The 27,058-nt window shown below is 42.0% G+C and overlaps 6 protein-coding genes across 11 annotated transcripts in view; all 6 read left to right on the top strand.

The window, feature by feature from the left end:
- ppardb (peroxisome proliferator-activated receptor delta b) overlaps nt 1-5,598 on the top strand; it is an 8,309-nt gene extending 2,711 nt beyond the window's left edge. For all 3 annotated transcript variants that reach the window (XM_046043714.1, XM_046043716.1, XM_046043715.1), the window contains exons 2-8: nt 787-1,182; nt 1,283-1,434; nt 1,552-1,690; nt 2,087-2,289; nt 2,497-2,703; nt 2,797-3,040; nt 3,548-5,598. In XM_046043714.1, coding sequence (XP_045899670.1) covers nt 846-1,182; nt 1,283-1,434; nt 1,552-1,690; nt 2,087-2,289; nt 2,497-2,703; nt 2,797-3,040; nt 3,548-3,795 — 1,530 coding nt within the window. In that variant the 5' untranslated portion in view covers nt 787-845 and the 3' untranslated portion in view covers nt 3,796-5,598. The remainder of the gene's footprint in view (nt 1-786; nt 1,183-1,282; nt 1,435-1,551; nt 1,691-2,086; nt 2,290-2,496; nt 2,704-2,796; nt 3,041-3,547) is intronic.
- ulk4 (unc-51 like kinase 4) overlaps nt 1-27,058 on the top strand; it is a 163,185-nt gene that overhangs the window by 134,181 nt on the left and 1,946 nt on the right. The window lies entirely within an intron of this gene.
- Nucleotides 5,743-10,498, top strand: mkrn4 (makorin, ring finger protein, 4). Of its 2 annotated transcripts, none has more exons than XM_046043718.1 (8): nt 5,743-5,898; nt 6,964-7,092; nt 7,180-7,436; nt 7,529-7,611; nt 7,715-7,971; nt 8,149-8,256; nt 9,428-9,527; nt 9,627-10,498. In XM_046043718.1, the coding sequence occupies exons 1-8, from the start codon at nt 5,828-5,830 to the stop codon at nt 9,762-9,764; spliced, it is 1,143 nt and encodes a 380-aa protein (XP_045899674.1). In that variant the 5' UTR covers nt 5,743-5,827; the 3' UTR covers nt 9,765-10,498. The 2 variants fall into 2 exon arrangements, with proteins under 2 accessions (XP_045899674.1, XP_045899677.1); XM_046043721.1 differs by lacking the exon at nt 5,743-5,898 and adding an exon at nt 5,917-6,061.
- fance (FA complementation group E) lies at nt 10,655-14,817 on the top strand. The gene is made up of 10 exons (XM_046043713.1): nt 10,655-10,938; nt 12,139-12,724; nt 12,924-12,968; nt 13,061-13,117; nt 13,499-13,642; nt 13,724-13,847; nt 14,088-14,163; nt 14,293-14,359; nt 14,459-14,584; nt 14,669-14,817. The coding sequence occupies exons 1-10, from the start codon at nt 10,658-10,660 to the stop codon at nt 14,771-14,773; spliced, it is 1,611 nt and encodes a 536-aa protein (XP_045899669.1). The 5' UTR covers nt 10,655-10,657; the 3' UTR covers nt 14,774-14,817.
- Nucleotides 16,577-18,751, top strand: rpl10a (ribosomal protein L10a). The gene is made up of 6 exons (XM_046043722.1): nt 16,577-16,664; nt 17,090-17,161; nt 17,262-17,342; nt 18,037-18,185; nt 18,284-18,456; nt 18,539-18,751. Exons 1-6 carry the CDS (start codon nt 16,660-16,662, stop codon nt 18,707-18,709), a joined length of 651 nt encoding a protein of 216 aa, XP_045899678.1. The 5' UTR covers nt 16,577-16,659; the 3' UTR covers nt 18,710-18,751.
- Nucleotides 19,874-23,555, top strand: si:ch211-163l21.11 (inositol 1,4,5-triphosphate receptor associated 1). Its single transcript, XM_046043717.1, has 13 exons — nt 19,874-19,993; nt 20,098-20,161; nt 20,247-20,319; nt 20,424-20,451; nt 21,070-21,210; nt 21,292-21,423; nt 21,832-21,988; nt 22,063-22,103; nt 22,198-22,248; nt 22,341-22,468; nt 22,575-22,703; nt 23,154-23,267; nt 23,357-23,555. Exons 1-13 carry the CDS (start codon nt 19,982-19,984, stop codon nt 23,487-23,489), a joined length of 1,203 nt encoding a protein of 400 aa, XP_045899673.1. The 5' UTR covers nt 19,874-19,981; the 3' UTR covers nt 23,490-23,555.

Genomic DNA, 27,058 nt, shown 5'->3' with positions numbered 1-27,058 from the left:
TCTCTCTCTCTCTCTCTCTCTCTCTCTCTCTCTCTCTCTCTCTCTCTCTCTCTCTCTCTCTCTCTATATATATATATATATATATATATATATGAGCGAGCAAGCGAGAGAGGCAGAGAGAGGGCGATATGGATTTGAAAAGACATATGTCATTATTAACGATTTTAGGCATAACACCCACACAGATTAGTAAAATGTTGCCTTAAAGTTTGTCTCAATGCAAAACTGGGGTGTTCAGCTTTATTAATGGGTCTGAGGCCCCTGCTTGTCTGTTCTGCTTCCCTAGAGGCTAATCCAGGCATGCCTACACAGCGTGTGTATATCATGTCATAAGCCTATTACTATCAAGGGCATTCCCTGGCTGCTGAAACACAACCAGTAGTAATGGACTGGCTCGGGAAAGGACACCTAAAGAAACACATTGTCAAAGACTTGTAAATGCTGTTATTTCAGTTTCAAGTGATCTAAAGCTAAATAGCTCCACCATATATTCCTTGTGCACAGTGTGCTTTCATGACAAACAGAGATTTAGAGGAGCATTTTGGCTCTGCAAGGTGTTATGACAGGCTTTATGCTCAGTTTGGCTAGTGACACTGTGGTCACTGGAATGGGATTTTTAACTGCTCACATCCTGGATCTAATAGCAAGGCATATGATTTGTGGACATTTGAGACCAGTTAAAAGTGTTCTGTTGGTCAGTCCTGCTCTGACTGTAATCCACATGTTAAGTACACACTGTTCATTTAATATTGCTTATTTAAATCAAAGTATTACATTCTTCAATAGTGGAGCTATGATGGCAACGTGACAGGAGGGAAGCCGCTGAGTCAGCTTCAACAGGAACCATGGAAGGGTTTCAGCCAACTGCTACAGAGCAGCACGACAGGGTGAACGGCTACTCCTCCCCCAAATCCCCACAGGACACGGCTGATGTCAGGTGGACGCCACCAGAGGGAGATTCTGGAGGTTCGGACAGCTGTGGGGGGACAAGTGTGTCAGAGCTGACAGACCTGCAAGAGTTGAAGGCACGGGAAAGTGAGAATGAGGAGGACAAGGAGGAGAAGGAGGCAGTTCCTGCCTCTAAAGGCCTGAAAGGGGACCAGAAGAAAAAAGAGAAAGAGAGTCTGGATGAGGAGAACAATCACAGCAAGCAAAACAGCAGCGCAGCATCCAGCTATACAGGTAAGACCAAAATCCTGACCTGAAGCATGACACGTTTAGATGACAGATAATTCTTAAGCCTTAATATTCATGTTTTTTTGTTTGTTTTATTTTCATGCAGACCTGTCCCATACCTCGTCACCCTCGCTGTCAGAACAGCTGCGTCTTGGCCGAGAAGACAGCACAGGGTCTGGGATCAGCGTGGAGTGTAAGGTCTGTGGGGACAAGGCCTCTGGCTTTCACTATGGCGTGCATGCCTGCGAAGGTTGCAAGGTAAATGCAGTGTTTGCATCACAGCAAAATAGCTAAGTAAGATTACAAAGGTCAACAACGATAGTTTTGTGCTGTTTGATATGAGTTGCTGAACCGGTTCCGTTGTCTCTCACTCAGGGCTTTTTCCGGCGGACCGTGCGAATGAAACTGGAATATGACCGCTGTGAACGTTCCTGCAAGATTCAGAAGAAGAATCGTAACAAGTGCCAATATTGTCGATTCCAGAAGTGCCTGTCTTTGGGAATGTCCCATGATGGTGAGAGGGAAAATATGTTGGCATGTTTACTCAATAAATTAGGCTGTGTTAATTAAAATAATTAGGCATATTCTATTTACATATCCAAGACTTGAATGTTTAATGTGTAATTTACTTAGGGTTTAGCTTAGATGGATTTTATTGAATGTGAGGTGAGTAACAAATCTGCTCATTTATTTAATTTCCTTTCTAAACTCCTTTGGAACCTTTTTACATGCATGAAAAATGCTGTTTCTCTGGTATTATTGAGGGGATGGTTGATTTATTTTGATTTACCAAAGTGGGTATTTTGCAAACTTGGAAAAAACAAAACCAGTTATCAGAACCCATCCATATCACTGTGTCCGGAAATACCCACTCAAAATAAGACCAGCATGTCTATGTGTGTCTGCTCAGCGATCCGATATGGACGTATGCCTGAGGCGGAGAGGAAGAAGCTGGTGGCAGGCTTGCTCGCAGAGGAGCTGAACCACAGCAAACCAGGTGGTTCAGACCTGAAGACCTTGGCGAAACAAGTCAACACAGCCTACCTGAAGAACCTCAGCATGACCAAGAAGAGGGCCCGCAGCATCCTAACGGGCAAAACTAGCAGCACCTCGGTACATTCCAGTTTTAGAACAGCTCCTCTGAGCTGGCCAGCCTGGTTCAACAGATATATTGAACTATAAGTTATACATGATCATCATATGGTCACAGGAATATTTTGTTCTATCTATTATCAGGGCTTTGTGGCTCTGGTCCTAAACTGCCGGTTGCTTCAAATGCTATCTTGTTTAGAAACTGAAGCAGTTTTGTCCTCCTTTTAGCCATTTGTAATCTACGACGTGGACACACTCTGGAAGGCAGAGAGTGGTTTAGTATGGAGCCAGCTAGTTCCAGGTGCACCCCTGACGAAGGAGATTGGGGTCCATGTGTTTTACCGCTGCCAATGCACTACGGTGGAGACGGTGCGAGAGCTCACCGAGTTTGCCAAGTGCATTCCAGGGTTCGTGGACCTCTTCCTTAATGATCAGGTGAGTTTACGCAGTGTGCTATATGGTGAGATTGTTTGTATGTCGCTGTTTCGTTGAGGTACTAACATACAAGCATCTGTGTTTTTTCTGCAGGTGACTTTGCTGAAGTATGGCGTGCACGAGGCCATTTTTGCCATGTTGCCCTCTATCATGAACAAAGATGGGCTGCTGGTGGCCAATGGCAAAGGCTTTGTGACCAGGGAGTTCCTGCGCAGCTTAAGAAAGCCCTTCAGTGAGATCATGGAGCCTAAGTTTGAGTTTGCTGTAAAGTTTAACGCTCTGGAGCTGGATGACAGTGACCTGGCCCTGTTTGTTGCTGCCATTATTCTCTGTGGAGGTAACACTGAAGGGTTTTCTAGTTTGAAGAACGTCAGACTTGCTTGTTATGTTCAGGGTATCTGCATGTATGCATTGTATCCGATTGCAGGATGTTGGGAGACACTCTCAACAGACTAAAAGAGGGATTGTTTCAACTGTAAATTGTGTATTCGGGAGGTTGTTGAATCTTTTGACTTTTTCAATCAGCACCATCAGACCTGTAGCAGTCACTGTCACTGCTAGTAGTACCACCACTGCTAGGAAGCTCTTACAGGGAAACCCAAACGTGTCCAATTTGCATTAGTTCAATTAATTATATTATTAGTAGTTATTCTTATGTACTGCTGGTTAGTAGTGGGGGAAAAAATGTGATATAACAGTAAATAATAAGTAAGTAAGGCCATATCGTCCCTTCTGGTTTCCCATCATACTTTAATATGTGTGACTGTGAAACAGGTGTTACATTTTATTTTATTTGGCAAAATTTTACTTGTGACTCATCATAAGGTGTCCCCTGTTCTCGCAGATCGTCCCGGGCTAATGAACGTGAAGCAGGTGGAGCAGAGTCAGGACAGCATCCTCCAGGCCCTAGACCTCCACCTTCAAGCAAACCACTCTGACTCAGTCTACCTCTTCCCGAAGCTGCTGCAGAAGATGGCGGACCTCCGTCAGCTGGTTACCGAGAACGTTCACCTTGTACAGAAGATCAAAAAGACTGAGTCGGAGACCTCGCTCCACCCTCTACTACAGGAGATATACAAAGACATGTATTAGTTCTCCAGCAGAGACTGCTTTTAGTGATACTGTTACAGAATGAATTTACATTTATAATAATAATACACTGCATTCAGTACAAGCACTGTTCCAAGTACGGGAATGGACTTTAACATGATGAGGCAAAGTTACGTGGTAGGGCTAACACAATCAGCAACGTCTTCTCAATGTCTGCATTACCCTCAGCACAGTAATGTGTGTGTGGCGTGTGTGTGTGTGTGAGATAAGCATCTGGAATCATTTGCTGCAAGTCCTAGTTTCCCACAACGCTCGCTTACCAGAGAGAACGATATGTTTTCTCACTGAGGCTGCTCCTATTACATTCTAATAGCAAAGCTGACCCCAGAGCAGTGTCTAGAGAGAGCTTCTCCTCGCTCACCGAAGCTCCGTGTTTTGCTGTGAAGGGAAAGCATTTCATGTTCTTACACCAGTGGCATAGCTGAAACAGAAGAGAGCCGTCAAGTTTGTGCTGTGCAAGAATTTCTTATGATGCCAATGTCTTTGGTGGAGTGATTGTTCTCAGACTTTTGGTAAATCTGAAGATGCACAAATAGGTTTTTGTTTACATCATTGTCATCATCAGTGACCGCGCTACTTTGCCAATTGGTTTATAGAACACAAACTGGGCTGGCTCCAGCAGTGTAGGGCTCTCTCAAGCAGCTGTCTGTGCAATACCTTTTTTTTCCAATTTGTCAATAAATGTAGAGATCCAAGTTATATAGATTTTGTCTTAAAGCCATCTACCCAAGCGGTAACTGCACAGATTTTGTTTCTGAAGCTGACACTATAAACACACAGCGCATTGAAGTACAAGGGACCGCATGTTTGTTTTTTTCTTTATTTTGACATGCAAATTATTATGAAATTGCAATTTTATGGTTTTTCTTAGTTTATTCTTTGTAATTCTGTTACTAATTATTTGTAATTGTTGATCATATTTGTAAGGGCAAAATATGAATTATCATCTTGTTTTGTGTAATAAGTGTCTGCTCTTTCGTATTACATGCCTGTCTATTTACTTTAGGTTGTACCAAATATATCGTCAAGCATACCAACAAACTTTTCCGTGATGAGGAATTTGGACTTCACGCCTTCACACAGGATTTACCTAAAACCAGCATACTGTACCATGATGTCATTATTAGGAAAATTGAAGATTAGAAATCAACAGACAGCAACTAGTATCATAAGTCATTTCCGGTTTCACCTAAGATATAACCACAGTCCTAGGTTACTACCCTTCTTGTGTACAGTCTGAGTTGTCTTGTCTGAGGCACAAAGTGTAACAGCCTTACAATAGTGTAACCAGGATTCATAATTTTCCAACTCTTCCCCACCCCCACATATTCCCATATATTCTGTAGCAACTCTTTTTATTTTTTTTTCACTGTACTTTCTTCTGAATGGACTTCAGTATGTGAGCAATTGTGCACACAGTCAACCTTCAGAAGCCTCCTCTTGTGCTCTTATTCTGTCTTGATCCCTATCTACCTCTAATGTATGATCTGTGACATTATTCCACTGTCTCATCTAATCTGACTTTTTTTTGTTGGGCCTTAACTCCTGCTATTGGTACACATAGCAAATTTGATATTATTGGCTGATAGGTGTGGATGGATAAAAATGGCAAAGTACACCAAAAAAGTTGATGTAAGCTACCTCTATGCCTGTGTAAGTGATGGATTTACATATTTGTTCACAAAAACATGTGAAGACTTGAAATTACGTCCTGATAGTCACATGTAACCTATCTAGAGATCTAGTTTAGTTACATCTCACTTATAAAGTTTATTAGAAACATAACACCGATTTTTCTCCATTGTTTTTATTAAGAGGCAGCTTATATGCCTAATACAATGCACATATCAACTTTTTTCACTTATTAAAGTACTCCCTGGTATGATTACCATAGCTAATTAAACGTTGGGTCAAATCGGAATATGTAATACGTAACGTCCACGCCACGATTCTATTGGTTCGTTGTTGAGTTGATTGGTAAAGGGAAACGGCTGTCAACTATTTAGATACTGAGATGGAGGGTGCTCGGCGGCATGCTCAAAACACACGGAGGATGGACTCGGTCCGTAGTAGAAGTATCTGTAGGTAAGCGGCGCTTGTGTTTTAAGCGGACACATGGTGGGAAAGTAGTAGCGTTGATCCTGAGAAACGTTACTAACTTGCCTGTTGGTGCCACCGACACCCTGTGGTGCTAACTAACGTTTTGCTTTGAAGTGCTGCTGTCGAACGCGGACGTTATGGCTCAAAAGTGCGTTTTTGACGATCAAAACTTGTCAACAATGTGAAACTAAGTTCATTTATGGCTTTCAACTTTAGGAAAAGAATGGTAGCGTGGAGAGCCTTGCGAACAAAAGGATGGAGTGTATGAAAAGTTATTAACTAACGGTAACTTGTTGAAATATTAGCCGGAACTGTTCAGTTTAACGTTGAGGTTAAGTCAGTTATGGGCAACGGCAATGCCCTCTGTTCTGTATTTTTAGTGTTAGTTATCGCGTTAAATGTGAAACTCATCTATAACTTCGCAATTTTTCGACATAGCTAAGTAGCTAACTAAGTGATTGTTGGTAACGTTTTGCACCAGCTGGAAGCCTCAATTTCCGACAGCACGTAAACACAACTTATTGAGGCGTTGAGGGACCCACAACTATGTGTGAAATGTTATCCCTTTCCAGCTAGCTAAACATTACACAAACTTAAAACTGGGTATTTCTAAATACTGTTACTAGCACTTTTAATAGGGCAACGGTTAATTGTCTTTTATTTACCTTTGTGGGTTTTTTTTTTAAACGTTACCTGTTCTGTCCTTAACACTCCACAACCTTGGTCACGTTATTGGAATTTTCCACTCGTTAAACGATACATGCTAGTATGTTTTTGTGTAGCTTTTTATACGATCTTGACTTGGACTTTATTGACTTGGGACCTGAGGCAGGCCTTGCATTGCCTCACACTTATTATTTGTACCTATGCATTGAATGGACCAGGCCTCAGCTATGTATAAACAAACAAACATGGCTTGTGTTGCATTTTTGACTTGGGATTTGTTTATGAAAACTTGTGACTTGACTCAGACTTGCCCCAAAAGAGATAAAACAGCTCAGCTTCTAACTCAACATGGGAAAAATTCACTTCCGTCCCTTTGCATTACAGGCGTTTCATAAATGGCTCTTGCAGATTTGGTCCAAGGTGTAATTATCGTCATGAATGGCCAGTTATACCGTCAGCCCAGATATGTAGGTACTTCCAGAAAGGTGGATGCTGGTATGGTGAACGCTGCAGGTAAGCTATTTACCCCACTGTAAATAAATGAGAAAAGATGACATGCACATATATTTCCTCTACTCATTCAATATTTTCCACCTCTAGATACCTCCATGTTCTTCAACCTGAAGTTGATGCAGCTGTTGCAGGTAGAAGAGGTTCAGTGCCTGCCGTCTCCTCCTCCTCCTCCTCCTCTGTGGCTTACGCTCAACCTGACAGAAGGGGGTCAGAGCCTGCTCTTCTGCAGGCTGAGGTGATGTCCAGGCAGGAATGCCGCAGATCAGAGGTGATGCCTAATGTGTCAAATCCTCAACTCAACATTGGGCGCCTGGCAGCACATATTGCGGAGGAACCATTGCACGGTATTTGGTGTTTGTTTCATGGGTTAAACTGACTTGGGTCAGCATTCCTCCATACTTCACTAACCTTATTTCTTTTTTTTTTCTCTTTACAGATACTCTCTCTGATCACACTGCTTATTGTGATTCGAACCAGAGCTCTGAGGATGCACAAGCATGTGTTGGAAGAAATGAGCAGGTTCGCTTCATTTTCAAGTCTTATCTGTCTACAGGGCATATTGGTGAATTAAACCAAATTGAACCCAGGAGGCTTATACTGATTACAAAGTTTCTGTGACCAGGAGACTTCTTCCAGTTATACAACAGAGGATGGTGGAGCTGCTGCTGCGCCCTCTAGTACCCAAGGGAAAGTGGAGGAAATGCAGGCCTACCTCCAGAGTAAAAATGTGACTTGTGGGATCTGCATGGACAAAGTGTATGAAAAGACAGACCCAAGAAACCATGTCTTTGGAATCCTTCCAAACTGCAGTCACGCTTTCTGTTTACAATGCATCATGACCTGGAGGAAAACAAAAGACCTCGGGCCGGACGTGGTTAAGTAGGTTTCAGTTCAACTTTGTCAGATTCAGGGGTCCATTATTAAAAACATGAAACATCACCACAGACTCACAACCCCTCCCCAAAAAGTTTCATAAATATTTGACTATTTAACTGTATCTGTCGATACCCCGTTAAAGATTTCACTTGACATCACTGTTTAATGATTATTCCTCAGGAGCTGCCCACAGTGCCGCATAAGGTCACCCTTCTATGTGCCTAACAACTACTGGGTTGAAGGTCAAGCAAAGGAAAGGGTAGTCGCTGCCTTCAAAGAGAAATTCAGGTATGGTGTGAGATTCAGCTTTCATAGATGCACTAATGACTGCAGCAGGGCTTAACGCGACTCATGAGAGAGAGTTTTAAAGGAATTTAAGTCTACCCCTTTTATACATCATGGATATGTAGTTCTCTATATAGGTTTCAGTCATCCTCTTAATATCACTTATCCTGCATGTTTTCTTTTGGGGGGGGGGGGTTCCTGAACATGGACGTTTTAAGAAGTAATTCTTGTGCCTGATGTGCTGTGGGGGTTGCATTAATATCAACTGAGTTATTTTTTAACGATTTTAAGGGTTCTTGGATACAGTTTGTTAGTGAGTGACAAGCAGGCTCTGCATGCACAGAACAACCAATTGCACTACTGTTCTTGATCAGTTTATCAACAGCCAAAATGGGCCTTGAAAATAAGTGAGGAACAGGAGGAAAACCACTGAAACGGTGGATTTGGTTGCAAAAAGAGAAGCACCTTTTGTAAAGATGCACTTTTTTTTTATTTCTTTTTTTTTTCATTTAAAATATGTTTACTGCATTAAAGCTTAAAGGATAGTTGGCACACAAAGTGTTAAAACTGAAGAGATTGTTTTATTTGAAAAGAATTTTGGGGGTTATTTCGTAGGGAAAATGTATGGGGGGAATTAAGGTAATCTGGTGAAAATTCCTGTTTCTCTCATATTGCAATATATATCACAGAAAAAATTGCAATGGCAGGTTTTTTCAGTATCGTGCAGCCTTAATTTAGATCTCTAAAAGTTGAATGGATTTGAGCTGAACTGTAATCACGAAGACGGTGTAAAACTGGTACAGAAGTATTGTAGGTCAAAGTTAAGCCATAAAGTAGCTCCTTTGATGCAAAAAGCATACTAATCGTATCTGATTGGACCAACACAAAATGCATTGAATTAAGGAGGTAATGATACAGAAGACACATTTCACAGGGCTGAATTACCCTGATTAGGTATTAAAACTATATTTGCAAGCTAGAACTGCACATCCATTATGGTGCTACATTAGTATAGGGGAATAAAATGGTGTTTTTTTTAATGCAGTTTTCCTTTTAGCATTATGTAAATTTTAATGTGACATTGCTTGAAATCTCAGGCCAATGGTGAATTTGTGTGAGAAATTGCCACATGCAACTGAAAGGCCTCCTGTCCTCTCATCTCCTGTGATTCTAGTAAGAAAAGCTGCAGTTACTACACGAGATACAGATGCTGCCCCTTCAAAGCAGAGTGCCTTTATCGACATGACAAACATGCACGTCACAGGTCATTTCCGGTAATTATAACCCCTGTTTTATGCTGTCAAGATTTCACCACCATTGGTATACATGGGGCAATGTGCTGGCGTTTACACTCTTTGTTTCTTGATCAACAGTATCATACAGAAGATGAAGACGATTATGATGGCGTCGACCTTCTTAATCTTTTCATAGCCATGACCCTTCTAGGTGGTGATGACGATGATGACGACTTTGACTTTCCTTTTTACCTTTCTGAGGAGTGTGATTTCTGAGGGTTTTTTTTTTTTTTTTTCCAGTCTTTTTGTCAGTGCCTGAAACCACTGAATGTGATGGGGTTTTAATTATAAAACTGGCCCCAGAAGAACACATGGCTGTATTTTGACCCTTCTGTCAGTATTGAAACATCTTGTTGAGAAGCCATGTTCGAGATCAGTGATATCAACCATGCGCCATGATGGGGCCAAGTGTGTTCAGGTTTTTAATTGCAGCCAGACTATAGCAGGTAATTTTACAGATTAGCACTCATTCAACCAGAGAGTAATCAAATCAGCTGCTACAGTCTGGAAAGGGGAATCTGTACACTTGGCTCGCCACAACACATGCTTTTGGTGCCCCTGCTCTAGAAGTAAGCGCCCTAGATGGGACACTATAACCTCTATCTCTAATGATTGTGTGGTTAAACTGTGGCCTTCTAGTTTGGATTTATTTCACCCTCCCATGGCCATAGAGTAAAACATGTAGACTGTTAATTTTGAGTGCTTATTTCTGACTTCTGTCTGAGGAATTGTGACCATTTTGATATTTTTAAGTGTTGCGTGGATGGTAGTTTTAATTGTCTATACTATTACCCTCCTTGCTAATGTCCACTAGTGATGGTACCTGTCTAAGGTAACAGCCACAACGCCCCTCTTCCTAGGTTTGACAAGAATGTAAAATGTTAAGATTTTTATTTCTTTTAAAGAAGTTGTACTTGTACACAGAAAATAAAACATTGCTTCACACTGTCTCTCTGAAATGTGTGTCGTGCTCTTAACACTTGTCCAGTTATAAATTGGTTCATCTTTGGTTTGAGAGGATATAATCTAAACGCTCTTGGCTTTTACCACTAGGTGGCGCTGTGCACTGTACAGCACAAATGTATTGAAATTGCCCTCGCGAAGAAGACATGTATACAAAGATGGCGGGAGGTCAGCAGCAGACTGACCGGGCATCGTGGAAAATCTCACCCCGGAGTATGGACTGTACTGTGTTTCTGAGTCGGTTCGACGCGCAGTCGAAGCTGCTGGTCTGGTCGCTTCTGTCTGGAGCCTCCGGTGCCCACAGAGCTCTGGGCGTCTTCCACAGGCAGCAGCAGGCCAACCCCGAAATGTCACTGTCTAACTTAATAGAAACATTGTGCCAAGACGAAATAACCTGTCCAGACTCTGAAGCGCAGCCTCTGATTGTGTAAGTAACGTTAACCGCACCATAGGCTGTATATAAAAAGAACCGCACACGTACGACACAATAGGCTCACATAATGTCAAGAAAAATGATATGAAACTCATTCCAAAACAAGAAAGCTATCAAAACTGTGAATTTATGTACTTTATCCCAGCTCTTTTCATTTTGTCTTATTTTAATGTATTATATTTCTCTTGCTGTGTTTTTATTCCCCTGGCAAGTTCTCTGCTCTGTACTCGTACTGTTTGTCTGTATGTTGTATTGAAGCAAATTTTTTGAACTGAGGGGGAAAAAAGGTTTAAATAAGAAAACACAACGTTAATTTAGTAGAACGAGTCAGTGGAGGAAGGGATTCTTACTTTAATAACATCAACACCAGGACATTAATGTTGAGTGTGGGAACATGACAAGCTAACTCATTAACGTTAAACTATATGAATTTTAACCACATTACGTTGCATAATTTCTCACATCAGACATGTTTAACTGTGTGCATTTCAACTTGCCACAGCAAATCTCCGTATTGGAAATGTTCCAGTGTGGCATGTCAGTGAGCAGTGCTGGAATTAAGTACATTTACTCCTTGTACTTTACTAAGTATTAACATATTACTCCGCTACGTTTAAGAAAATAAATATCTTATTTTTACTCTGTAACGTATTGTTAAAGGCCAAACCAACGGTTCTCAGTCTTTGGCGTGTGACCCCTTACATAAACTAGTTACTAGTTGGCGCCCCATGTCGGATACATTACACCTCAACTTTTCAGATAGTGTCATTTAAATAATTGCTAGAGACCCAAAACGGTCAACCTAGGCACACAAAAAAAGTAAAGATTAGAGAAAAGACCGGAGCTGATTTAGCCTACTGTATGTTGTGATCCTTCCAGAAAGTGTCAGGAACCACCGGACTCAACCATTTTACTGTATATAAAGTAGTCAAGACTAACTCAACATTTAAATCCGTAAAATCCCTATTTATGATCTAAAAATGTTATATTTAAGAAGTTAAAACAGTAACTTTAAACATGTTTTTATTCTTTAGTTTTAGTACTGGGATTTTTCTTTGCATCTGATGTGTTGATTGTGCTTTAACATAACACCCTATTGACTTCTGCTTAATACCATGAAATGATCATCAGTCCATAAGTGCTCACATCTATATTATGTCAAATGCCTCACACACATTTTCTTTCCTCACCTAGTAAACCCCTGGTGTGCCTGTTTCCAGCATTATTCAAACATAACCTTCTGTCCTTCATCTACCTGGTGCACTCTGTTCTTCCTCGGACCGCTGTCCTCCATCTGCTCACGTGCCTCGGCCAGGACCCTCATCCAAGCCCCTGGGTCACTGCTCTGGTTAGACAGCTGGAAAGAAACCTCGGGGCCCATAGTGAGGAGCCTCTGTACACTCCACTGTGCAGCCAGAGACTAGAGAAGCTGTCACAGCGTTTGGCCGGTTTTGGTGAGACTGGAGGATGGGCAGAGTGCTTCAGAGGTCAAAGAGTAGAATCTGAATCGCAGAGTGAGTCTGGTTTATCGGAGCTGGGGACACAAAGGAAAAGGAAGGCCAGCTTTGTCACCCTGGACTCAGACGGTGAGGAAACAGGACGGCAGAGTAAACGGCTGAAGGTGGATGTCTTTGGTAGTGAGCTGCTCGATGCTGAAGAACAGAGCGCAAAAGAAGAGATTTCAGGAAGATTAGAAAGTGATGCTCCAGTAGAAACCCCTGCTGAAGAACTGCAGCTGGCACCAGACAGTGGGTGTGATGCCCTACCTGAACACATAAAGGTAAAGACACTCAAAGGGAAGACAGGTTTTATCTGTCCTGTCTGCGCTGAAATGTATTATCCATTTTCATAATTTCACCAATTTAATTACTTTCCATTAAAGAACAGAAAAAGTATGCTGATGGGACCTTTGTATTCATTTTCATCACTCAGGAAACAGTTGAAATAACAAAACTTGGTGTGTTTTTGTGTTTGCTTAGGTCGCTGTTTTTCAAATAAAAGAATTACTGGAAAATCAGACAGAGGTAAGAAGAAACTTTCTTTTAGCCAGAACTGTTGGCACAGACTGAGAGTAACTTTTTGTAATACTAAAATCATTATTATTGTCTATCTGCAGTGGGACCAGAGCTCCACAGATGTGTTCAAAGTGCTGAACGAGTGTGACCCCAGCCAAGTATGTCCTCATCATTTTTTTTATCCCTGCATTGAAATATTTAAAGGTGTTTTTAAGATTTTATCCAAGACAAATATAAGCTCAGAAATTTAACTGAGTGAAGATCTCAACAAAAAATGAGTTTAACAAAGTAAAAGTAGGTAAGTAGGTATTTTAGAGCTGTTGTATTATGTTGTACATGTGTCACTGATTGTTTAGTAGCTCTAATATAAGAAATAAAGTGGAGAAACAGATTATCCACTACCACTTACCACCACTAAGTTTAGCTCGTTGTGCTCTACACCTACACTCTGCACAGGAGAAATACCTTTTTTGACCAATCATGAAGCTTGCTGATGAGTTGTGAAAGTACTAACCCACATCTCTACGTCTCCTGTTTAGGTGGAGGTGTTCTGTTGCCTGCTCAGTTTTCCTGACTTACCGGAACAGACTCTGCCCAAACTGTGCAGCAGTATTCTGGCTCCCTCTCTTGACCTCAGCTACAGCACGGCAGCAACACTCATCAAGAGCCTCCTGCTGGAGAAGGTGCATCACTGAATATGCAAAGGATGCAACATGAGTGGCTGTGTTTGATTGTGACAGGATATTGTTTTATTATACCTGCAGGTCCTGTCACTGTCAGAACCGGCATCCAGATGTCTTGTGACTGCAGCGACATCACTGTGCAGCCACTTTCCCAGACCAATGTGCCACGCTCTAATCGGACCAGTTCTAGAGGAAAAGAACATTGGTGAGGAAAGGGTAGAGCTACAGCTGAGGGCAGTAATCATTTATTAACACTGCGTATCATGGGGGGGGAGAAGTCAGAGTCAGTTTGTTACAGAGCAGCAGCCCTGGAGCTGGCATGGAGCTGGCATGGATTCGGTGTCCTGGTTCAAGTACACATAAACAGGACAGATGACGGGCTGAGCCAGGACCTTGTTCCTCACCCCTTGGCCCCAACATCAGTTAATCCTTGTTTTGTTATCAGGGAATCCACAGGCTGAGCTGCTAAACAGACTGATAGAAGGCTGCCTGGATTCCCATTACAGACTGCTGGTGCTTCAGTAAGATAAAACAATTAAATTCTGTGTTTACTTGTAACTGCTGTAAAAAGTCAAATAAGCATAAAGTCATAATAGATTCAAATGGTTACTAGTTGTTTGTTGATGGAGTCTTTTACACCCCCCCTACAGAATGACATTCAAAATAGCATGGAATGAGGCAGTGCTCTCCATTATCCACAGCTTGTTAGACTCCAAGGTAATCTCACTGTTTATTCATGGGGAAAGTGCTGCAAGACCACTTAGTCATAATATTCATTGTTATTGAGGTGTCTGTTTCTTTTCTTTTGTTTTTCAGCCTGATTTGAGTGAAGAACTGTTCACACAGTTCACAGAACAGCTCGTGAGCCAGGGTCCTCAATTCACAAAGTCTGTGAAGTTTGCAAAAATGATGCTAACAGTCCTCACCAAATATAGCAGCCGTGTAAGTTTGTAAATGTGTATCACACAAAATGGCTAAACAGTTGAAATAGTATTTGTAATCTCTCTTCATAATCTGTTTTTCCAGGTGACTGCTGCACACAAACACTCCCTGTGCGGTTGCCTATTGTTAAATGAGACCTTCCTGAAAAAGTCTCTCCAAGCTGCTTTGAAAAGAATCACACATACATGAAGTTTCATCTGACCTAATGCCTGTTAATAAACCCGTTTAAATAAGTGCTTGCCTACTTTTTGACAATATTTTGACTTGAAAATGAAGCACTTCGTTCCACCAGCTTGACACAGAAAGAGTCGAATTTTGTCGGGTCTTACAGAGAAGATTCCAAAATGCTGACTTTTGTGTACTTAAAAGTTTGCTATTACATTCATGATGTGTCCCTGTGTGTGCGTGTGTCAGTCTGTGCGTGTCTGTACTTGTGTGTCAGTCTGTGTGTGTACGTGTGCCTGTGTGTGTGTATAACTCAAGGGTGTAGAATTTATTAGGGACTGTAGGGTCATGTCCCTACCAACATCTAATAACTACTGAACTGTCCCAACAATTATTTTGATCAAAACAATTACATCTAACCACTGTTGTCCGTCAGCATCTAGTCAATGTATTTGGTACGCAAACAGTTAACAGCTCTTGTTCTTTACTACGAGTCCAGTGCGTTTAACTTTTGACGAGTCCACTGCGTTTCCGCTCTCCTATGCCTCAGCAACTTCTAAACATCTTCAGCTGGGAGATGTTTTATTGTCCCCACCATCAGTGACATGAAATATCTGCCCTTGGCATAGCTTTACCTGGATTCAGTGTAGCATCTTTGAATACTAAACATAACGTTTTTTTAACATTAAAAACATACATTGGTGGAATGTATCTAAGTACATTTACTCAAGGACTGTTCTAAAATACAACTTTGAAGGAACTCTACCTGAACATTTCCATTTTGTGGTCCTGAAACTTCTACTTAACTACTTTTCAAAGGGAAATATTGTACTTTTTTCCTACTATAATTATTATATAAGTTATCCTGCAGATTCAGATATTACATACAAAACCCAATCAACTTCAAAAATATGATGGACAGTAATATACCCAATAGTATATAAAGTAATTAGAAATATTGTTACATTAACCATCTTCATCACTAAAATGCTACTTATGTTATGGCATCTGCATAACAAAATCTGTACTGTATATATTAATACAGCACTGACAGGCCATTCTGCTGCAGAAGTACTTTTAATTCTTTAAGTAAATTTTTTTGATAATTCTTCTGTGCTGTTGTGTAAGATTTTGAGTGCAGGACTCTTAAGGGACTTTTATATTAAGGTATTGCTTGTTTTTCTTTTCTTTTTCTTTCTCCAGATATAAGTACTTCTTCAACTGTAAATATTTATTGGGATACTGAATTGTACACCCAGCGGTCTTAATTTAAAAAGACAGGGGGGTTTGAACTTTGCTTTATTGGGAGCATTTACATTTAGTCACTATGTCAGTACAGTCTACAATTCCTTTTTTAGCCATTTATTTCCCTAAATTGAGAACAGCGCGTCATAAAATAAGCATAATTCAAACTTTTTCTGTTACGCCCCCTTTTAGAAGCCGTAAAAAGTTCCAGCCCCCCGACTCCAGCAAAAGTGGATTTCTTTAACAGCATTGACGACTGAAATAAAACAAAAGATTCAGGTTAGCAAAGTAGCCTTGATTGCATTAGAGCTCTTTATCACCACATGAATCTCATGCAACTTTAGGTCTGCTCACCGTCCATGCCCCCCTGCAGTGGCAGTTCGCCTCCACAGGGGGGCCCGCCCCCCAGTTTGAGAACCACTGAAATACAGCAAGATATATTTATATTTATTTCTAACCACATTAAATAAGCGACGCGGATTAATAATATTATACAACGTCCTTATTTTTATAGTTTAGATAGATGTGTGTAGTAAAAGAGTAAAAGGAAAAAAAGCGTCGTTTACGCGTTTTGATGACGTCACTAGAAGGCCGCCTTTATTTTGCGTAACTTCCCACGGCACTTCCTTTTCATCGTAGCAAGGCGAGAGGGACAAGCCGCTAAAATGAGGTTAGACCCAAGTTATCCTACAAATGTCAAAAAATAAACTGTTTCCACATTTACACTAAGTTGTTTTACCATCCCACGTCTGTAGTGTTATTATGTTATGCGGCTGTTTTGTTATTTAGTGCAGTTTTTCAGCATTTAATGAAGCTTAACAGATACGAGCCCGTTTCATCTGCCGGTGCTCAATCTGCCACGCTAAATTTTGGATGTAATCCGCCTTCATCCACCGATTTAAAACGTGTTTTAGAAAACAACCCAACGTCCGATGTGTACATTAGCTCTCCTATATTACATTAATATAAATCTTTCCGGACTTTCTAGCGATTTTATCGCCGTTAGTTTGCTGCGATACACCACGGAACTGGCTTCACTGAGGAATTGAACAATGCATTTTCCTCAACATATGTTCTGATATTTTTATGTTACAGTAAGGTTTCCAGGGATACGCTGTATGAAGCCGTAAGAGAGGTCCTGCAGGGCTCTTTGTCCAAGCAAAGGAAGTAAGTTCCTGCGACCAAAGTGTTTTAACCTGAGACATTTGGGCCTTGAAATAAAATGCAGAAATGGGATATTGTAATGTAACTTGCCGTCTGTCTGTAGGTTTGTGGAGTCAGTGGAGCTTCAGATCAGCTTGAAAAACTATGACCCCCAGAAGGACAAGCGTTTCTCCGGCACTGTCAGGTTCGAACTTTTACTGTTTCACCCACCCTTTTCCCTGTGTGCTTCCAGCCCTGTCTGAGTATTTAAGCAGCCTGTGAAATGGCCATTAATTACAGCAATCTCAAAGAGTAAAAAATAAAAGTCCAGACAGGCCAGGGGCAGACATGGAGAAGTACTCTGGGTAGTCTGACTGAGCTGACCCAGCCTTGGCTGGCGAAGGCAAAGCGGGCGGACCCCTACCCTGGGTCTTAAAACATGAGGGGAGGTTTTGAGTGGCTGAGCTTTTTAAGTTCATGTCCTCAAGCCGACCAATTTACGTTACCAAAGAGGTCAGCTGGACACCGGCCATGGTGGTGGTATGGGTAAGAGTTTTTCTGTTACACTGTTGAATCAGGAATGTGTCATTTGGGGATGAAGTAAACCTAGAGCCAACATTTTTCATCAAAACTTTGTGTAGTTTTTTTCCCCTCCGGTTGCTGTATTGTACAAAACGAGTTTTAGATTGATAATCAGATACCTGTATTGGCCAGAAATGCACATGCCAGCTGTCCTTTGACTGACCACATTGCAGATTATGTGGCTGGACCAACACCCAGAATGCAATCTGATAATTCATCTGTCAAATTATCAACCATACCTGCCTTACTTCCAACTGATGGCCCCTGGGTTTATGTGGTCGTGAGCAGTGTCTTGAACTGATTTTGTTAATCTACAGGCTGAAGACTCTCCCCAGGCCCAAGTTCTCTGTTTGCGTCCTGGGAGACCAGCAGCACTGTGACGAGGCCAAAGCTGCTGAACTGCCACACATGGACATCGAGGCTCTCAAGAAACTCAACAAGAACAAGAAGCTTGTCAAGAAGCTCGGTAAGAAGTTGACATCATGAACAACCTGACTGGGACGATTGTAGTGGACAGGGTTTTTAAAAAACATATCTTGTTTCTTGCTTCCCCTCCCATTCTAGCCAAGAAGTACGATGCCTTCCTGGCCTCTGAGTCTCTGATCAAGCAGATCCCTCGTATCTTGGGCCCTGGGCTGAACAAGGCCGGCAAGTTCCCCTCCCTGCTCACACACAACGAAAACATGACTACCAAGGTGGACGAGGTCAAATCCACCATCAAATTCCAGATGAAGAAGGTACGCAAGTCTGTTGTAGACATTGAGGTTGTGATAAAGAAATTGATTGTTGCCTTACTGAACAATATTCTTTGTGTCATAGGTGCTCTGTCTGGCTGTAGCTGTAGGACACGTCAAGATGACAGAGGATGAGCTTGTGTACAACATCCACCTGGCTGTCAACTTCCTGGTGTCTCTTCTGAAGAAGAACTGGCAGAACGTGCGAGCCCTCTACGTCAAGAGCACCATGGGCAAACCCCAACGCCTCTATTAAATTTACAGCTTTTCTATCAATAAAATGTGGAGATGCTCCGAAGTTGACTGTTTTGTTGTTTTATTTTTGTCAGATTGAAACTTTGGTTTTCATCGCTTTTTAGTGTTTAATGGTCATGGACAAAATTTTAGAGAGAGATATAGATATATATTTGTGCCATCTAGTGAACTAACCAGTGTCCCCATGAAAGCAGGACAGTTGTAATCGAGGATGAGTCATAATGGAGGGTGTTGCATAAGGTTCTATGTAATATGTCACTGTTTTGGGGTTCCAGCTGGGAACCAAATTGTCGGGTTTCCAAACAAATTTATTTTTGGTAAAATGGCTCCGAACAATGCAGAACTGGGTGCGTGAGCCGGTTCCATGTTGGTGGCAAAGAAGTGTAAAGGTGTCCACAAGCCCAGAGCATTTTAACATCGGATGGATATGTTTTTTGAGTATTGACCAAAACAAGGCTCATTATCAATACTTTGTGGATTGATCAGCCTAGTTCTGTTGTATTTGGTTAATCTAAAGGTCATAAATGTTTATATGGTGGTCCCTCTATGAACTTAATGCAGAATAATCCCTCAAATTGTAAATTGACAACCCTGGAGCCGGTTCTGGAGGGATTCAACCTGTGACTGTCTGACCCCCTCCTAATGGTCTAAGGTGTCTTACAGCAGGTCTAATTTTGGACTGATACTACTGAACACTATGATAAAGTTGATGTTATTGTGGTGGGGGGAACCCTGCTGATAATGAGATCCCCTGACTCAGCTGACCTGTTGAGGGGGGCCCTTTCAAACTGTACAACACAGACAATGCAACACTGTTATACCTCACAGAATACTGTGGTGGTTTCAAATCAGTAAATAAAACTGTTAAATTGAATTTATGGTTAACACCCCCACCAGCAGGTATAGCTGCTATATATAAACCCAAAAATCAATTAAACTTTTAAATGTAGAAGTGCATGTGATTCGTCACTAGGGACAACACCGGCATTTATTTACTAAAGATAAAAGCACAGCAACAGGTACATCCATAGCGACCTGTGAGCCTCTTGGGGCGGTCATCCCGCTCAGTTTGACTGCGGATCTTTTAATAGGATTATCTATTCTCAGTACAGGAGAAAGGCAGAGGGAGAAACAAACCAAACATGGACAGGAACTTGTGATAATGTGTTTTCAGCAACAATGAGAAATCCACTGTTGACTGTGAAGAGCGTATGAACAATATAATCTGTTTTTTACCTGAGTAAGACATTCGGATTATTCTTGTGACGACACAATGGACACTGAGGTGAGTCAAATAATCTTCCAGCCGTCCTACAAGATCCCGTTAAACACTTTGTATTGAATGATTGTGGAGTTCAGTGACACTGAGTGTTTCTGAACTCATTTCAGCCTGATGCAGAGACGAGTAGCTGCTGTCTTGCCACAATGCTGGGCAGTGAGGATAGCGAAGAAGGTAACAGTCACAAAAACGTTCACTGAAGAGTCCAGCAACCAGTATCATGTCTCTAAATTTAAACTGGGTTGTATCTTTACAACAGAATGCAGCCAAGAAGAGCTGCCAATCACAAGCTGGAACGAGCTGTCCATCATAGAGCGCGTAGGCCTCAACAGGTGACACGGTGTAGTATTTACCTGCTATACAATACAGAGTATATTTAAATAACATGATTTTTTTGACTTTTCAGTAAGCTTTCAATCATCTTGTTTTCTGACAGTGTAGAGATGTCAGAGAAAGATTTGGAGGTAAGGTCGCCCGCGTCTCATTCACCATGATATCTCACAGACTACATACAGTTTTTCCTCTTTGTATTGGCCCACATGAACATTTCTGTGTACTTGTATTATCTTATCATATATTACATGCATTATTTGCTCATTATGCCTGTTGTATGTTGCTGTAAAGGATAGGCCCACAATTTTTCAAGTGGAAGAGGTTTGCTCGTTGTAATCATTGCTCTTGTTCACACTGGCCAGCTAATATGAGTCTGCAGCAGTCTGAGTTAGAAAAACCACGCATATGTCACCCAAAGTTACAACATTAAAAATGATTTTTGTTTTTTAAAGAGTGTAGTTTTTGTTTAGTTTATGCTGAATATCTAAATATCTAGGCAGCAGATGTAAATGTATTTGGTAAAATCTTGGACATTTACATGACTTACAAGAATTCATGTGTCTTACAATATTCCCCTTCGGTTGAAGTTAAATGTTTTCAGGTTTTATTGTCATTTCAGCCACACGAAATACACTTACATGAAATATTGTTTCTCTTCAGCACCAGAGATTAAAACAAACATAAACATCTGAAATGTAAGGGAGCATTGAAAACCTGAGTGAAAGAAATGATACTGTCCTTCCTCGCAGACGGCCTTCTCTCAGATCGCCCTGGCCTTCCGCTGTGATCAGTACACCCTGAAGCAGAGGCTGCAGGCGGAGGAGCACGCCCGCAACCTGGCTGAGGAGAACATCCAGCTGGAGCTCACCAGAGGCAGGGAGACCCTGGAGGTGCAGTAAATGACATCTGAAATAAACCTAAATGGCGCTGCCAGAGAGCAAGTGCACAGGTGTGTTTGTATGTGTTTTCAGACACTGAAGGGCCTGTGTCTGGATAGCAAGCGCAGTAAGATCCTGCAGAGGCTGGAGCTGTCTCTGGACATCCTCGGAGGGACTGTGGAACGAATCTCCAACACAGCTGAGGTGCTCGGTGCTGTGCACCAGGTACACCGAGGCTCCTCTGCTCCTGTTTTATTTCTGGACGGCTCAGTAGATGGTGGACTGTTGTTTCCAACCTGTGGGTCAGGGCCCTAAAAAGGGTCCCAGAATAACTCTGAGGAGTCACAAAATGATTAAAGGGGTAACGAAAAATAACATTTTTTCTTTCTCTAGTTTCTGCTTTGTCAATGTGAAATACTTAATATTTTCATCTCTTTAAGCCTCAAACAATCTGAGGAGGATAAAAATCACTTTTTGGGTTGTACTGACCACCCTGAAATGTCCACACTGAGACGGTAACAAATAGGCCTGGTTTTATTGAAGCAGACAAAAGCTAATTATTAATGCACATTAAAGCTAAAACAGTTTGCTCTTTTGTTATGGTTTGTATGGTACTTTTCGTGTCTTTCATAGGAGGCTCGCGTGAGTCGGGCGGTCGAGCTCATGGTGGCTCACGTGGCGAATCTTAGGAGACGACATGACAGAAGCGTGGCTGAGCTGGAGGAGGCCAAGAAGGTGATCCCGCAACGGAACCCGTGCAGAAACGTCGTCGACCCCAGAGCATCTCCAGGTCTCTGATTCATGATGTTTGTCTTGTTCTGCTGCCATGTGCAACATTTGACTCATCACCATGTCTTGTTCCAGAGCCAGAGGAAAGTGACAACAGAAGGAAAAGCTCTCAGCAGGTACACAGATAGTTACACATAATATGGGTACAACTACCTTTTCGTCACTTGAGTCTGCCTTTTATTTTGTATTCTTTAACTTTTTTCCCATTAGAACAGCAGTCGACGAAGGATCGGTGCATCAGTAATTCCCAGCCAAACCCAGGTAAGGAGGTGTCTTTAGTATTCTCTCCCCCTTTCTTTATAAATGTTATCATCCAGAAACCCAAATGAGTGTCTTCTTCTTTGTCTCTACAGGAGAAGATAAAGCGGGCCACTCATGGAGGATCCTCCAGCAAGAAGTCCTTCTGCACCTTCCCCTCCCTGAGCTTCGAGTCCAGCTTCTCTGCCCCGGCCAGGGACGACAGCTTCTCAGTGGATGCAAGGTCAACTAGAGGCTCAGTGTTCGCACTTTGTATCTGGGCCACATGATCAGCAGGTGTGCATCACCTGATTTCCTTTTTTATTCTCTCTCTCTCTTTTTTATTAAAGGCCACTGGATCCAGATGAAACAGTGTCAGAAGCTTCAGCTGCTCAGCTTCCTCCGCAGCCCTCTCCCACGCCCAACCCAGAGTGCCTCCCTTCAGAACAACTGGCCACCAGAAAGATGCAAAGCAAAAAGTATGACTTGGAATCACTGTTTATGATTAAAATATCTGGAACACCACACAATACAACAGCATATTATATTTATATATATTTCTACATTTGGCATTTGTTGTCATTTTATGCTGCCACATTGCATGACTTTGCAGTGTCTGTGACTGATAGGCCTACACCAGCAATTCAGAGAGCAAGTACTTTAAATAACAATAGAGCTTTTTGACTGCAGATTCTTTGACTTCTCATAGCAGGAAAAGCACACATGTAATGAATAACATGAACCATTAACCAGCCATCATTAATGTTATTAGTAATTGTGGGCTTGGAAACAAAGGGAACTGTGACTGAAAGACATTTAACAGGATATTTTCTTGACGCCAGTACAAACTGCACTCTCAGACGAATCCCCCATTTTTTCCGTCCTTTTGTGACTTTGCATTGATAGTGTCGACTGTCTCGTTGTTACAGTTTCCCTCTGGACACTTTGCGACAGAGACACAAGGGCAATGCTCCGTTACCGAAGAAAAAAGCAGACATGGAGAAGAAGAGTAAGAATATTCACCGGCAGCTTTCTGTGGGCACGTAAGTCAACCTGTGTTTTTCAAAGCCTTTTGAGCCTCTGGTGATTTTTTTCCACCTCTGGACCAACACTGACTGGCTGCTCTCCTCAGGTACGGCTCTTCGCGGAGACAACGTCCTCAGCCTCACTGGTTGTGTCGCTGTCGCTGGGCGCTCATCTGCATGTACCTGTTTGTGCTTTTCTGTGTCATCACAGTGACATATCTTTTGTTGGAAGCTTCGTGATTGAGCACTTGAGCCATGAACTGGAATACACAGTTATCTGGACGTTAAATTCTGTGTATTGTAAACATCAAGTGTGTAGAACAGCTGAAACGCCCGTGTCAGTCTGGAAAGCTCTTTGTATATAAATACAAAACATTTTGATGTAACACTTTTGGTTCATTCATCCATGTGTTTTGAAGTACTTTGTGTTGTTGTTTTTTAATCTGAGGAAATACCTCCACCTTCTAGATAACAATACCGCAAACTTTCAGTTGTAGTTTTTATTATAAATATACAAAAAATATCAAAACTGATACAATCACTTGATTAGTAACAAAACACCAAACTGCAGTGAAAACATTCATCAAACCACCATTAAAGGCATCAGTGATTAAATATTAAGAGTTAATAAAAATTAAAATGTTAATCTTACTTCATGTCAGACAAGTGTTAAATTGTAACTATACATATAAAATGCATTTTCAAAATTTTAATCTCTATGTTACAAGGTGGAAACTTTCAATAACAGATAAATATAACATTGTAAGTTATATTAGGAACAGGGAAACCTATTTGAAAACTACTGTAGCTGAATTTTCTGTGCAAAATGTGTGCCAGCCACAAAGAAATTCTTGAAACCACAGCACGTGTGTTTTTTAAAATCTGTTTTTGTATGACGCTCAATTCACCTCAGATGTTTTAGAAACATCTATTAGAAAACAATTTAAAATAAATAAAAACTAGCTTAGCACCTTACATTTAGTTTTAAATTAAAAAGATGAGAGGGAAACATGCTCGCCAGGTTACCGATAGGTTTTCTGCATCATGTCAGCATACAATCTCACAGAGAGTCCAAAACCTTAATAAATACAGAGATAAATAGAAAGGAATAACAAACATCCTACTGAACATACTACAGAGCAGTAGAGGTCTCAGCTACACCTGGCTCACGATTTCAGCATCCTCTGCGATGAACCATTGGACTGGAGTCCCGTCTGCTGCTCTCTGGAGGATCACATTACCTGAACCCTGTGGAAACAGTCGTTAAATTAGTGTTCACCCAACGCATTCTGTACATAAATATATAATTTAGGTGAGTTGTGTCATTCTCAGCACCAACCTGTTTAAATGGAGGCAGATGAGGTGAAGTGGGGCTCAGGGGGCTCTGGTGATCCACGCAGCTTGGCCGTAACTTCTGCAGCTGATTCCTCTGGTGCCAGGACTTCAGCTCCTCCGACACAATCTCCCTGGGCATCAGCCTGATGGCGTGGTTCGGGTACTCCTTCAGTGAGGGCGTTCGCACCAGCCTGGTGTAAGGTGGAGGGGGCTTGAGGATTCTGCTCGGGCACGATGCTCCCCCCTGCCATTGCCTTTGCTGCGGGCTGCGTGCCACATGAGGAGAGGACAGGAAGCGCTCTGCCATGTCCAGGTCTTGTGGGGAGAGGGGGCCGTCTTCTGCTGCGGCCCTGACGTGGCTGGGGCTGGACTGACAATGGTTGGTGTTCTTGTGTGAGCTGGAGAAGCTGAGCTGGCCTTTCTTTTGTGCTCCAAAGTGTAATCCGTAAGGCGGCGGGCATAGCTTTGTGATCTCAGTGGGTCCGTCCCTGCCAGGAGAGCTAATATAGGAGGAAGACGAGTGCTCCGAGCTGCTGTCCTCAGAGCTAGACTGGTAAGAGCGCAGGGGAGAGTACTCTGGAGAACGCACCATGAAGTCAGCAAAGCAGCGCCGCTGGGGCAGCCTGGCCCGCCCTCGACTGTTCTCTGAGCTGAGGCGCTCAATGTCAGCAGATAGCTTACTTTTGGGGAGTCTGGGGAGACATATCATGTGGAATTATTAAAAATATAGTGCACATGTTTTTATGCTCTGTTTGCATGACTAATGTATCAGACTTCACTGTGTACCTGAAGGACTGGGAGTACTGTCGGCGTACATGCAGCTCTGGGGTGGTGGGTGCGCTGGTGGAGTGGTTGTGACGCAGGGCAGAGTTCTTGATGAACTGGGAGAGAGGAATCCTGCAGCTCTCTGCAGACACCTGGGTTCCTGCTGGACTACTGCACACAACAAAAAGATAATGTGAGATATCCATCCGCTAGATGTTACCCTTACTGTACCTTATGCTAACTACAGTGCCTTGCGAAAGTATTCGGCCCCCTTGAACTTTTCGACCTTTTGCCACATTTCAGGCTTCAAACATAAAGATATAAAACTGTCATTTTTTGTGAAGAATCAACAACAAGTGGGACACAATTATGAAGTGGAACGAAATTTACTGGATATTTCAAACCTTTTTAACAAATAAAAAACTGAAAATTTGGGCGTGCAAAATTATTCAGCCCCTTTACTTTCAGTGCAGCAAACTCTCTCCAGAAGTTCAGTGAGGATCTCTGAATGATCCAATGTTGACCTAAATGACTAATGATGATAAATAGAATCCACCTGTGTGAAATCAAGTCTCCGTATAAATGCACCTGCTCTGTGATAGTCTCAGAGGTCCGTTTAAAGCGCAGAGAGCGTCATGAAGATCAAGGAACACACCAGGCAGGTCCGAGATACTGTTGTGGAGAAGTTTAAAGCCGGATTTGGATACAAAAAGATTTCCCAAGCTTTAAACATCCCAAGGAGCACTGTGCAAGCGATAATAATGAAATGGAAGGAGTATCAGACCACTGCAAATCTACGAAGACCCGGCCGTCCCTCTAAACTTTCAGCTCATACAAGGAGAAGACTGATCAGAGATGCAGCCAAGAGGCCCATGATCACTCTGGATGAACTGCAGAGATCTACAGCTGAGGTGGGAGACTCTGTCCATAGGACAACAATCAGTCGTATACTGCACAAATCTGGCCTTTATGGAAGAGTGGCAAGAAGAAAGCCACTTCTTAAAGATCCATAAAAAGTCTCATTTAAAGTTTGCCACAAGCCACCTGGGAGACACACCAAACATGTGGAAGAAGGTGCTCTGGTCAGATGAAACCAAAATTGAACTTTTTGGTAACAATGCAAAACGTTATGTTTGGCGTAAAAGCAACACAGCTCATCACCCTAAACACACCATCCCCACTGTCAAACATGGTGGTGGCAGCATCATGGTTTGGGCCTGCTTTTCTTCAGCAGGGACAGGGAAGATGGTTAAAATTGATGGGAAGATGGATGGAGCCAAATACAGGACCATTCTGGAAGAAAACCTGATGGAGTCTGCAAAAGACCTGAGACTGGGACGGAGATTTGTCTTCCAACAAGACAATGATCCAAAACATAAAGCAAAATCTACACTGGAATGGTTCACAAATAAACCTATCCAGGTGTTAGAATGGCCAAGTCAAAGTCCAGACCTGAATCCAATCGAGAATCTGTGGAAAGAACTGAAAACTGCTGTTCACAAACGCTCTCCATCCAACCTTACTGAGCTCGAGCTGTTTTGCAAGGAGGAATTGGCAACAATTTCAGTCTCTCGATGTGCAAAACTGATAGAGACGTACCCCAAGCGACTTACAGCTGTAATAGCAGCAAAAGGTGGCGCTACAAAGTATTAACTTAAGGGGGCTGAATAATTTTGCACGCCCAATTTTTCAGTTTTTTATTTGTTAAA

This window comes from Micropterus dolomieu, linkage group LG03 (assembly GCF_021292245.1).
Source record: "Micropterus dolomieu isolate WLL.071019.BEF.003 ecotype Adirondacks linkage group LG03, ASM2129224v1, whole genome shotgun sequence".
Lineage (NCBI taxonomy): Eukaryota > Metazoa > Chordata > Actinopteri > Centrarchiformes > Centrarchidae > Micropterus > Micropterus dolomieu.
The sequence above is the reverse complement of the archived record's forward strand: the minus strand, read 5'-3'. Positions and strand labels throughout refer to the sequence as shown.